Source organism: Lissotriton helveticus, unplaced genomic scaffold (genome assembly GCF_964261635.1).
Source record: "Lissotriton helveticus unplaced genomic scaffold, aLisHel1.1 SCAFFOLD_463, whole genome shotgun sequence".
In the NCBI taxonomy this organism is placed as follows: domain Eukaryota; kingdom Metazoa; phylum Chordata; class Amphibia; order Caudata; family Salamandridae; genus Lissotriton; species Lissotriton helveticus.
Window position 1 is genome coordinate 511,853 of NW_027612061.1, and position 14,053 is coordinate 525,905.

Here is a 14,053-nt window from a genome sequence, read left to right on the forward strand (position 1 = left end):
ACAACTGAGTTCCATCCTCTCATTTAACCCTTTCGGGTGCAACGTGCAAAGAAAATTCATCCAAAATGTTTCTCTTTTTAAGAGTTCGGTGTTATTGTCTGTACCAGGTCGAATTACCACCTGTTCTAGTATACAAAATTTTAGTTGTGCCGGATTGTGTTTCGCCTCGTTGAAGTGAACTGCCACAGTTGATTTGGTATTCTTCAATCTTATATTGCTCTTATGTTCAGTTATTCTGGTTTTTATTTTTCTTTGGGTTTTGCCCACATAGGACAATCCACACGGGCATCTTAGCATGTATATAAGGTTACTGCTGTCACATGTTCCTGCTACTTTGAGCTTGACTGGTGTGCCTTTAGTGGGGTGATTAATCACATTCCCTTTGATGATCGCAGAACAATTCCCGCAATTGTAACATGGCAGTGTCCCTTTGTAATTCTCCGTGTTGATCTTCTTTGGATTCTTAATGATCTCTTTCAAATTTTTTGTTCTTTCATATGCAAAAATCGGTGAGTTTGAGAAGATACCTTTAAAGTCTTCCTCCAATGCCAACAATGGCCAATGTTTGATTATTGTTTTTTTGATACTGTAACTGCGTGTAGAAAATTTTGATACAAATACAGATCTTTGTTCCTCTTGCTTGGTTTTGGATGCTAACAAATGCTTTCTCTGCAATTTATCCGCTCTTTCCGCAGCGGCATCCAGAATGGGTTCGGGATATCCTCTGTTTTTGAATTTATTCAATGTTTCTGCTTTGTGTCTGTTGTATAACTCTTCTGTTGAAGCTATTCTCTTTACTCTGACCAGTTGCGAAAACGGAAGGTGTTTTTTCAGGGGTGGTTGGTGGAAACTTCTGTAATGTAACAGATTATTTCTATCCGTACTCTTTGTAAACACGCTTGTTGTTAACTGTCCTTCCTCATTAGTTATTGCTACATCCAGAAATGTGATACTCTTCTTGTTTATGGTGAATGTAAATTGAATTCTTTCATTAATTTCATTCAAACTTGATAACGCTCTTTCCAAATTTTCCATGGTACCTTTCCATAAGATGAAAATATCATCTATATAACGTTTGTACAAAATTAAATTATTCTGCCATGTCTGTTGATTCAGTATGTTATCCAATTCAAAGCGATGCATGAATGTGTTTGCGTACGTCGGCGCTGCACAATTTCCCATACTTGTGCCAGAACATTGCACATAGTATTTGTCTTTCCACGTAAAATAGCTGTGGAATAACGTAAAATGGAGAAGTTCCATGATGAATATTTTGAGATGTTCACTCTTTTCCTCATGTACTAAAAAACTTTCTACAGCAGTCAATCCCATGTCATGTGGAATGGATGTATAAAGAGATTTTACATCTACTGTTGTCATTATCATCTCCTTTGTGAATTTTGTTTTTTCTTCTTCCAATATATTTAGAAAATGGGTCGTGTCTTTTATATATGTTGACGACTTTTGGACAATGTTCTGCAAATGTTTATCTATGAACCTACCTATTGGTTCATGTATGGAACCTATGGTGGAGACAATTGGCCGTAGTGGTGGTTTTTTGGCATCCTTGTGAATTTTAGGTGTCATGTAGATGTATGGTATTGCAGGGTTGGTATTCAATAGGTACTCTTTGTCTTTTTGATTGATTGTTCCCAATGCAAAAGCGTTATCTATGATTTTTGTCAGAATGTTGAGAAATTCCTTGGTGGGATCTGTATCCATTGTCATATATGTGTCATGATCATTGACATGCATTTCCACTTGATTTTCATAGTATTCTGTATCCATAATGATAAGGGCACCCCCTTTATCCGCTTGTCTGATTGTTATTTCCTGATTGTCTGCTAATTTTTGTAAGATTTGTCTTTCTTTCCCAGTGAGATTTGTTTGTTTTGATTTAGGTTTTTTAAACGTTTCTTCTATTTCTTTCATTACCACCTTTTCGAAGGCGTCTAAAACCTTATGGCTCACTGGAGCCATGAATTTGCTCTTAGGTCTCAATCCCAACATGGTATCCTCTTTTGGTTCTAAAGATTTAGTTTTCTCAATGATGTTAGTGAAGAAATGGCGCAATCTTAATGATCTTAAAAACTTGTACAAACATACTTTTGTCTCCAATAGGTTTGAATGATAAGTTGGTACGTACGATGATCCTTTTTGTAACACTTGTATCTCATCGGTGGTCATGGTGTGTTTAGATATATTAATGACTAAAGTTTCTGACTCCTTGTATTTTTGGCTACCCCTTCTGTTGATGTTTGTTTTTTTCCCCCTCCTGGTTCTGTTTGGGGTCCAGTGGCCACCTCTAAAAAAGGAGATGGAGTAATTGTTGATGGTCCACCCTCTATGTTTGATGTTGTTGGTTGGGATGTTTCTAATGTACTTGTTTGTTTACTTTGTGGGACCGTACGTTGTCTCCTATTTTCAAATGGTACCCTTCTTTGTTGTGTGTTTCTTTGTTGTGCATCATCTGATGATGTCTCATCCGAAGACCTATCATTATTTGATTTTTGTTGTCTCCTTCTTGCGTAAATATCAGCCCACGTGTACACTTCTCCTAAACGATAGTCTGTTGTGTCCCTTTTGAATTTCCTAAGCTTACGATCATTAATTTCTTTGGTGTATTCTTCTATTTTTGTGTTGATGTCAGTGCGAATTTGATCCCATTCCTCCTTGGTTGTCATTTTAGATAATTCGTCTTTTAACACATTTATTTCTTTCGTTAACTCATCTAACAATTTGGCCAATTCTTCCACTATTAGTAAAATTAAATCTAACGAACATTTGTTCAAGATTGCAAACCATCTTTCAGTAAATCTGGCGTTGTTCTTGCACAATGTTGATTTCAATGATATCCTAAGACCACGCGGGATCCGTTGCGATTTGTGATATTTAATAAGCGTGCTGGCGTGTAATTTTTGGTTGATGATCTTTTTTGACATATAGAGTAATTGTTTTATGTTTGCTTCTTTTGAACCTGTACCTTGACATATTTCCTCAGAGTCCTCAATCAAAGCATATATTCTGTCAATGTCAGCCCTATCAAAAGCTAACGTTTCAGCACGTTGTTCAGTGGTTTGTGCTATGTCCTCAAATTGCATATTTGCGGTGCGTGAAAACCACTTGCTCAGTGATAATAGATATGACCACCACAATGGGTATGGCTCCGCACTCGGTTGATCAATACTCTTATATTTTCTTCAATTTTGCAAATGTAGTTGGTGCTCATGTGACACTCCCACTGAGCATGGGAGATACAATAGATATCGACACGCGTTACTTGCTCCCAAGTACCACAATCACATCGCACACATTTAGATTTCTTCAAAACTTGTGAAATAATGTCTTCTTCACATATTGCTTTATCACCCCTCCCGCCTCCCGCGACCTCCTTCAGCTACAGAGCGACAGAGCGACCCAGCCGTCGCTGGGCCGCCCGGATCACCGCGCCTGACGCCTCGCCTGCCCCCGGGCCGAGGCTGCCGCCCAGAAGCTCCCGCCGCTGACTCCCTGCGGCCCCGCTCACCTCCATCCCATTCGCCGGCCCCGCCACCCAGCTGACCCGCCCTCCCAGGCTCCTCACTTAAGGGGCCAGCAGGAGTAGAGCCAGGAGTGACCACTGTGCCTTTGTCAAGGCCTGGTCACCCCTCCTGCCAGCCGCCACTCCTGCTGCCTGCCAGCTCCTGCTTCAGCGACCCAGCCGCCGCTGGGCCGCCCGGATCACCCCTCCCGCCTCCCGCGACCTCCTTCAGCTACAGAGCGACCCAGCCGCCGCTGGGCCGCCCGGATCACCCCGCCTGACGCCTCGCCTGCCCCCGGGCCGAGGCTGCCGCCCAGAAGCTCCCGCCGCTGACTCCCTGCGGCCCAGCCCACCTCCATCCCATTCGCCGGCCCCGCCACCCAGCTGACCCGCCCTCCCAGGCTCCTCACTTATGACGCCCCCAGAGCGACCGCGCAGCGGACGCGCGCAGCGGGAGCACCGATTGAGCGCCGAAGGTGCGCCAAAGGTAAGCCAAAGGTAAGCCCATCTGCGCCCGTCCGCGCCTGGGCAGCGCCCAGTGCCAGGACCCCTGGCCCCCACCGACGGAAGCCGACCCGACGAACCTACGACGCCACCGACCTCAACGCACTCAACACCGGCCGAACCCCGGGCTGCTACCGAGCCACCCCGAGACGCACCCACGGACCCTTCAGCTGCCACGCCTGCAAGTTCTCCTGCATCCGGACCTGCCTCGCACCAGCACCCGCCAAGCCGAACACCAGCAGCAACCACCTCAAGTGCATCCTGCTCAACACCCGCTCCGTCCACAGACACGCCATCGAGCTCTGGAACCTCCTCGACACCACAGCTCCTGACGTTGCCTTCCTCACGGAAACCTGGATGAACGACTCCTCAGCACCCGACATCGCCATCGCCATCCCAGAGGGCTACAAGATCACCCGGAGGGACCGCACCGCCAACCAGATGGGAGGAGGCATCGCCATCATCCACAGGGACACCATCCACATCACGACCCAACACCGACGACACCCTGACTACCGCCGAACACCTACACTTCCAGATCCGCACCGACCCGAAGACCACCCTCAGAGGCACCCTGATCTACCGACCCCCGGGACCACGCACACAATTCAGTGAGGACATCGCCGACTTCGTCAGCCCGCATGCCCTCACCTCCGCTGACTACATCCTCCTGGGGGATATCAACTTCCACCTGGAGAACAACAACGACCGCAACACCATCACCCTGCTCGACAACCTCGACAACCTCGGACTCAAGCAGCTGGTGACCACCCCCACCCACCTCGCCGGACACACACTCGACGCCGTCTTCTCATCCAGCAAAGACATCGACTTCAGCCACGCCATTGGATTACACTGGACGGACCACAGCTGCGTCCACTTCACCTTCAGAAAAACGACTATCCACCACCACCAGCAACAGGTTGCTCGAAGAAGCTGGAACAAGATCACAGCCGACCAGCTCGCCGCTTCCCTGAGCCAGCACCCTCCCGCCAGCTCAGCGAACCCGAGCCAGGCCGCCGACAACCTCACGAAGTGGATCAGCAACTGCGCGGACGAACTCGCCCCACTGAGGACCCCGCCCAGCAGACCCGGCAGCAAGAAGGCCCCATGGTTCACCGACGAACTCAAGAGCTCCAAGAAGAACTGCCGAGCCCTCGAGAAAGCCTGGAGAAGGGAGCCAACACCGGACAACATGACCACCCTCAAGCTTGCCACCCGAAAGCACCACCAACTGATCCGCGCCACCAAGAAAACTGCATTCAAAGACCGGCTGGACAACAACGCACACAACTGCAAGGAACTCTTCAACATCGTGAAAGAGCTCTCCAACCCCAACGCCGAAAACAAAGACATCACCCCATCGCAAGACCTCTGCAACTCCCTCGCCTCCTACTTCCACAACAAGATCGCAGACATACACAACAGCTTCAGCCCTCAAACGACGCACGCCACGACCGAACCACCGCCCCCCACCACCACCCTCCGCGCCTGGACTCCGATCAGCACCGAAGACACCGTCCGCATGATGAACTCCATCCACTCCGGATCTCCGACCGACCCCTGCCCTCACCACGTCTTCAACAAGGCCGATGCTGTCATCGCACCCCACCTGCGGGACATCATCAACACCTCCTTCGACACCGCCACCTTCCCGGAGAGCTGGAAGCACGCCGAACCCAGCGCCCTACTAAAGAAACCAACAGCGGACCCCACCGAACTCAAGAATTAACGCCCCATCTCGCTCCTCCCATTTCCAGCCAAAGTCATCGAGAAGACCGTCAACCAACAGCTGGCCGCCTTCCTCGAGACGAATGGATCCCTCTACCCTTCACAGTCTGGCTTCCGAGCCAACCACAGCACCGAAACCGCCCTCATCGCTGCCACCGATGACATCCGAGCCCTAATGGACAACGGAGAAACAGCGGCCCTCATCCTTCTAGACCTCTCCGCGGCATTCGACACTGTCTGCCACCGCACCCTAGTGCAGCGCCTCAGCAACGTCGGAATCCAGGAGAAGGCACTGGAATGGATCATCTCCTTCCTCGATGGAAGAACACAGAGAGTCCGGCTACCACCGTACAAGTCAGAGGCCACCGAAGTCATCTGCGGCGTCCCTCAAGGATCCTCGCTGAGCCCCACCCTCTTCAACGTCTACATGAGCCCCCTCGCGGCCATCGCACGCCAACACAACCTCAACATCATCCCCTACGCTGACGACACCCAGCTGATCCTTTCCCTGACCAATGTCCCCGCCGCCGCCAGAGCCAACCTTCACGAATGGATGAAAGACGTAGCCGAGTGGATGACGACCAGCCGCCTGAAACTGAACTCAGACAAGACGGAAGTCCTCATCCTGGGCGCCTCACCCTCCGCCTGGGACGACTCCTGGTGGCCCCCCGCCCTGGGCACCGCACCCAAACCGACAGACCACGCACACAACCTGGGCTTCATCCTGGACTCCTCCCTCTCCATGACCAGACAAGTCAACGCCGTCTCATCGTCATGCTTCAACATCCTGCGCATGCTACGGAAGATCTTTCGGTGGATCCCCACCGAGACCAGGAAGACGGTCACCCAGGCCCTCGTCACCAGCCGACTGGACTACGGCAACGCCCTCTACGCCGGAACCACCGCCAAGCTCCAGAAGAGACTCCAGCGGATCCAGAACACCTCAGCCAGACTCATCCTCGACATCCCACGACACAGCCACATCTCCGGACATCTGAGAGACCTGCATTGGCTCCCCGTCAACAAAAGAATCACCTTCCGCCTCCTCACCCACGCACACAAAGCCCTACACGATCAAGGCCCGAGCTACCTCAACAACCGCATCAACTTCTACACTCCCAAACGCCATCTACGATCAGCCAGTCACGCCCTCGCCGCCGTCCCCCGCATCCGAAGAACGACAACAGGAGGAAGGTCCTTCTCCTACCTGGCCGCCAAGACCTGGAACTCCCTCCCGTCCGACCTGCGCCTGACCCAAGACCACCTCTCCTTCAGGAAGAAGCTCAAGACCTGGCTGTTCGAGCAGTAGCAGCACCCCCCCCCCCCCCAAGCGCCTTGAGACCCTCCGGGTAAGTAGTGCGCTCTATAAATGTCCTTGATTGATTGATTGAGGCCTTACACGGCGCGGGCGTGGTTTACCTCAGAGACAGGATCAGTGAATACATCCCAGCGCGTACCCTTCATTCATCCACTACCGCGAATCAATCGTCTTAGAGTAGGCGTGAGATTATTTTCTTACCTGAGACCACTCAACTGGAACAAAATTCCAGCAGACCACCATTTGGTCAGTAATATTACTGCCTTCAAGAGGAAACTGAAGACATGCCTCTTCAGGCAGTCAAGTTAGGTTCCTTGGTCTGTTGTCCTTAGCCTGAGTGCCGGGACACTCTGCTGAGTAGCCGTGCGCTTTACAAATCAGGTTAACATAACATAATATGACATTCATATCTCAGCTGGCTGCTGACACGGACCATGCACTACAAAGTAAGCCTCGATGGGAGGAGTGTTTTGGGGGCTTTGACAGTTAAACAGTGGGGGAAAGCAGTGGAGCATGTGAAGAGAGTTTCATATAATGCCCACCTGAGGTTTACGCAGTTTCATTATTTACATCAAACCTACTTTACACCGCAGCGGCTCCACAAGAGGTTCCCAGGTGTGGCCCCGCTGTGCCCGCGCTCTGGACACCCAGAAGCGACTTTTTAACACATGGTGTGGGATTATCCGACACTAGCACAGGTTTCGGTGCAAGTGATGGAACATATGTTGGCAGTAATTGATGTGCACTTACCTCCCGATCCTCTGCCATGCTCGCAAGAGCTTGCTAAACGGACGAAACGCATCAAACACTGAATGAAATTGGTAGACCTGGCCAGGGCTCTATTTAAGCGCCTGATAGCAATGTCCTGGAAGGCAGCACAGACCCCTCGGTGGAATGTTGCATCCGAGCGGTACATAAATGGGCAGTAGCGGAGGCTGAGCCATGTCTCATGACCACGATCTCCGAAGGGGTGGTGGGGCTGCAAGGCTCTGGGATACTTAAGTGCTTAAACTCCTTGCCAAATCAGACACCCCTGTGTGATGGTTGGTTTTGTGAGATGGCTCTGCGTCGATGCTAGCCTCGACTGTGAACTTCGTTGGGGTACCCAGGAGACCTGGTCTGTCTCCACGGCCCGTTGGGTGCTTTTTTGGGCCGGATGTTCTGTGTATACTGCGCTTTCCATCCCCCTCGAACAGATGCTCCTGCGATACACCCTGTTCTTACAGTGATCATGCTATTGTGCTTCAATTGTCGCCCGAGGACCTAATCTGTTGTTGGCAGTTTTTGTTATTATAACCGTAACTTTCTATTTTTGGCATCACCCTGATGGAGCTATAACAACTTTGTTACTTCCATTTGCTATAATATTGGAACAACACGTTTCCATGTACACGAATTCCACTTCTACATTGCTTGCTGATATGTAGTCATACTACTGTTTACAGTGTGAACTTAAGTGCGGATATGTTTATTGATATATATCTGTGATCTGCTGTTGTGATATAACAAAATGCCAAAAAATAAATATTTTTATAAAATCATTACCTTTTCTAAATGACGAATTATAAAGCTCACTGTTCACCCTAACATTAGGTTAATAATATGTAGTGTTCATTAGAAAAAAGTAAACGCTGTAGAACAGAAAGAAGTGATTTCATACTTCTGAGAAACTTGGTTTGTTTCTAATTCTCATTATTTTGCTTCTGATTATGCTGCACATTTTTATCCTGCTTTTTTTACATACTGCTCCCTTTCTCCATATGTTAATTACTGTTCCTGGGATTGGTTGGTGTGCTGCAACGCCCATAACAGAAAAAAAATGCATAAATATAAAACAACTTGTCTTCATATTGAGATGGGTTATTGACATGTATGTGACACTGTAAGAAGTTAATGTAAAGTCAACAGTTTGTATGTTATATTGAGCTCTCAGCATCGAAGGCAACAAAATAAAAATGTCTGTCTGTATGTTGTGCGCCTGTCAGAGTGCATGGTGTCACTGTGCATTAACCCTGACAGGAGATCATGTGTGTTCCGCTGACACATGTAATGCTGCACACAAAATATGAATAATCCACTTCCTTCTTTTGTTGTATTTACCAAACAGCATCTCACCTTTAGGAGTTCCCACGCCGGCGCCTCACACTTCTTTTCTATCTCCATTATCAGGGCATTGAGAGAGGTGATTTGATTGGACAGTTTTGTGATATTTGCATTTTCTACCATGGTGATTTTCTTCTCCATCTCCTCCAGTGTTTTATGCAGTGTTTGCTTATTTTTTTTCAGGAGCTGCTGCAGTTTTTTAAACTCAGATTCAATTTTCTGTTTCTCAATTCTTAACGTGTCCTGTGAGAACCAAAGAAAAGCTGGTTAGATATTAAAAAGCTTTCTACAAGCCGTCCTTAGAGTGGGAGTCCAGAGGGAGGTGGAGAGGTTCATAGTTTCTTCAGACCACTAATGTGCTTTTCCTAATTTCTGACCTGCTGCCTCTTACTACCTTCCCTTCTACCGTCTTCTGTCCTTCTCACACTCCTGCCCTCCCCCTTCCCTCAGTCACCTTGCGAACTGTAGAGAGGTCAGAATTTGCGAAGCTGCAGATTTGCTCGATCCATAGAGCTAGTGCACAGAAGAGATCCCACTGCAGGCAGAGATGCTTGATCCATGGAGCGAGTGCATGGAAGAGAACTCACCGCAGGCAGAGACGCTCGATCCATGGAGCAAGTGCAAGGAAGAGAACGCACCGCAGGCAGAGACGCTCGATCCATGGAGGGAGTGCAAGGAAGAGAACCCACCGCAGGCTGAGACGCTCAATCCATGGAGCGAGCGCAAATAAGATAACACACTGCAGGCAGAGACGTTCGATCCATGCAGCGAGTGCACGGAAGAGAACCCACTGCAGGCAGAGACACTCGATCCATGGAGCTAGTGCACGGAAGAGAATTCACCACAGTCAAAGTCCCAGAGACAGGCTGAGTGGAGTGTAGCGTAGTTCCTATATCCCTGATAGGCTGTGCGCATTGGAATATTATACACTATAGTTCTGGCATAGGACTGAGGTCAGTATGCCTCTATCGAGTACATAAAACGTATTTACATGTGTGTGCCAGCTAACTCAGAGGTCACTAGAAACTTCTCGAATAAACAAGAAGGGATTAGTTTCTGACAACTGCATAAACATGTCAAGTAAATGTGGTGGGTCTGCACACCTGTTAGTAAATCAATTCACTCAAAAGTGAGGGTATGTACTCCAATTGTGTGAGAGTGTATGCGTGCAGTGGAAAGGGAGGGGTACCAAATCCCTGTGTTAACAAATATGAAAGTGAGTCCTTGGAGACCAAGGACTGTGTACTGCACAGCTTACTGGGCAATGAAGCCTCTAGAAAAGTTATTCAAACTTCATACAATATAAATAAACAGTTAGATTAAAAAGTATTCACACATTTCCTGTAAGTCTTCAATTTTTTTATGTAAACAAAACCAATTCAATTTGAATACCAAAAAGGTTCAATATAGTTCATTCATATGCAATGACATAATTGTATGGCAATCATCAATGTGTGTTTTGTTCACTCTTTACCTGAACATTTCCATAAAAACAAAAATCTTTTCAGTAACCCAATGCATTTCGAGTTCTACCGAACTCTTCATCAGGGGTTTGTTAAACTTTATACGGTTCTTCAAACATTGAAAGACTCTATTCATGCGGAGTGGTGCTGATGCGGAATCTACAACACAAAAAGTACAAATAGTCTCAATTTCATGAATACACCAAAACGTTAAGCGCTTTCGCAAGAATTCCTAAGGTATGCATCCTCCACAGTGTGATGAAAGATGGAAAAAAGTGTTAAACACCGGAAAAGAAATCATGTCTCCTTGAGTAGACCGTGAACATGCTCCTAAAAAGTAATCCTTTACAACCCTAAAACCACCACCAAAGGAGTCTAAACCCCCCTAGGAAAACTGTAATCCCCCCTGTTCTAGACTTAGTCCCACTTGAAAGGGTCAAGGAGTTCGACTATTTGGGCATACGACTCTGTGACTCCATGAATTGGAAGGCCCATCACCAAAAAGTCTATTTGATTCATAAGAGGGTTACAGGGGCCCTGCTAAAAGAACAACGTGCCTCATCCCTTAAACCTATTGGGGCATTATTAGATATCTACAGGGCAAGGGCGGTGTGCGCGGCATTGTATGGTGCGGAACTGTGGGGTGTACAGAGAGTTAACACCTTAACCTACCTCGAAAACAACTTCCATAAGGATCTTATGAAGTTGCCACATAGTACCCCTACACTCCCTCTCTTGCTTGATGCAGGTACACGCCCAATAAGTGAGCAAGTTAGGCTACGCCCCCTCTTATTATGGGCCCGGATATGGAACTTACCATAATTGTGCAGTTTTGCTGATGCCCTAAGAGAACTCCTTGCTTTACCTGGCTGGCATAAGGTCGGCTGGCTTAGGGAAGTCAAGTGGCTTCTCTATGAATTAGGTTTAGGAGATGCTTGGGTTAATAGAACAGCTCCACCAAAACAGATGCTCAAGAAATTCTATTGGTCATGGGCGTCTAATGTGAGAACGAGCAACTCCAATCTTTGTAGATCAGCTGTAGAGTTTCTATCAATTAAGGAGCTCCCTTATAGAGTATCTTATCTGGACTCGATCCCTAATCCGTGGGACAGATCGTTGTATTTTAGATTCAGGGTGGGAGTCCTTCCTTTAGGGCAGTTAACTTCTAGTTGGAAGCCTCCGTTGCAAACCATACCATACTGCCCTTTCTGTGAATTAAAGGTTGAGTCTACTGCCCACCTGTTGTTCGAGTGTCCCGCATATGTAGCGCCCAGGTCTAGATGGCTGAAACCATTATGCAGGAGCCTCGGCACTAGATCGCATCTGGAGGCTGTAGGTATATTATGATCTGATGCTCGTCCTTTGTTCGCCTGTTGCCTGGCAAAATTTCTGGGCTGGGCATGGTGGATAAGATCTGTAAGGAAACTCCTGCTCCAGTAATATGTTTTGGTGGAACCAGCCCCTAACCTGTTCTTATGCCTGGGCAAATATTCTATCTTATGACTCTATCATTGACTCTGTAGATTTTATATAATGTATATTGTTAGATTATTATGTATTTTTATCTATTTCTGTATTGTAATGCTTTATGATATGCTAATATATCGAAATAAAGCTATTCAAACAACAACCACCAAAGGAGTTGTATACGTTCAAAATCACCCTAGTGCGATATTTGTGGAAGTACATGCGACCCGAGTTTAAATAAAAAATGAAAAGAAACGAGATGGAAAGAAACTCTACCTAGCCTGTGGTCTAGGGTGAAGTGGCCTGCCACTCAATCACATGTGGACTTGAAGCAGTGTGTGAGAATAACCTGCAAGTGACATCACAAATGTGAAAAAGATGAGGCTCATGATCGTGTATCAGGGTTAGTCAGCTGACAACCTAAGAATTATGTATGAGACATTACTGACACGCATTGTTCTCTTTTGGACTAGATATACATATACTTCTGTGCCATTGGTCTATTGGAGAGACTTGGAGATAATCTTAGAAACACATTGGGTATGTTTGTATTTTTGATCTCACCGTGACTAACCCTGATACACGATCATGAGCCTCATCTTTTTCACATTTGTGATGTCACTTGCAGGTTATTCTCACACACTGCTTCAAGTCCACATGTGATTGAGTGGCAGGCCACTTCACCCTAGACCACAGGCTAGGTAGAGTTTCTTTCCATCTCGTTTCTTTTCATTTTTTATTTAAACTCGGGGTCGCATGTACTTCCACAAATATCGCACTAGGGTGATTTTGAACGTATACAACTCCTTTGGTGGTGGTTTTAGGGTTGTAAAGGATTACTTTTTAGGAGCATGTTCACGGTCTACTCAGGGAGACATGATTTCTTTTCCGGTGTTTAACACTTTTTTCCATCTTTCATCACACTGTGGAGGATGCATACCTTAGGAATTCTTGCGAAAGCGCATAATGTTTTGGTGTATTCATGAAATTGAGACTATTTGTACTTTTTGTGTTGTAGATTCCGCATCAGCACCACTCCGCATGAATAGTCTTTCAATGTTTGAAGAACCGTATAAAGTTTAACAAACCCCTGAGGAAGAGTTCGGTAGAACTCGAAATGCATTGGGTTACTGAAAAGATTTTTGTTTTTATGGAAATGTTCAGTTAAAGAGTGAACAAAACACACATTGATGATTGCCATACAATTATGTCATTGCATATGAATGAACTATATTGAACGTTTTTGGTATTCAAATTGAATTGGTTTTGTTTACATAAAAAAATTGAAGACTTAAAGGAAATGTGTGAATACTTTGTAATCTAAATGTTTATTTATATTGTATGAAGTTTGAATAACTTTTCTAGAGGCTTCATTGCCCAGTAAGCTGTGCAGTACACAGTCCTTGGTCTCCAAGGACTCACTTTCATAACTGCATAAACATGACAACTTTGTTTCCCTTTAGAATCGGAACAGTCTCGGAATTGTGGAAACAATAGATAACAGTTTTACTCCGTCAATCGTGCATGCTTCGTTTCAACAGAGTTTACACAGAAATAGGTAGACGGGCGTTTCAATAAAAAGGGTTTATTGAACAGTCTTATTTCTTGTGCAAGAGATATGAACTGCTACAATCATAAGACAGAATGCGAAGAATAATACGTACAGCGTTAGCCATAAGATAATATAATACTGCAATAACATGGTTTGTAGTTATGACATATATTCATATAAATACATACATAAATAACAGGCAAAAATGTAAATATTCACCTGGTGCTTCTAGCTATTTCTACCCCGGTGTACCTAACCTAAGTGTAGTACAAGGTAAGAAGTAGGTGCTGTTTTTCTATAGTCCCGTTGGGCTATAGTTTACTTTGTTGTTGCCAAGATTTGCCTAAAGTCCCTCTAGGTTCTAGTCTGCTCCATACCTTAGAATGAGAGAGGTT

The 14,053-nt window shown here is 46.4% G+C and overlaps 1 protein-coding gene across 1 annotated transcript in view; it reads right to left on the reverse strand.

Annotated features, from left to right (window-relative positions):
• Positions 1 to 14,053, reverse strand: part of LOC144807625 (E3 ubiquitin-protein ligase TRIM39-like) — a 313,986-nt gene that overhangs the window by 103,494 nt on the left and 196,439 nt on the right. Inside the window, exon 4 of the mRNA XM_078673249.1 lies at positions 9,189 to 9,419. Coding sequence (XP_078529375.1) covers positions 9,189 to 9,419 — 231 coding nt within the window. The remainder of the gene's footprint in view (positions 1 to 9,188; positions 9,420 to 14,053) is intronic.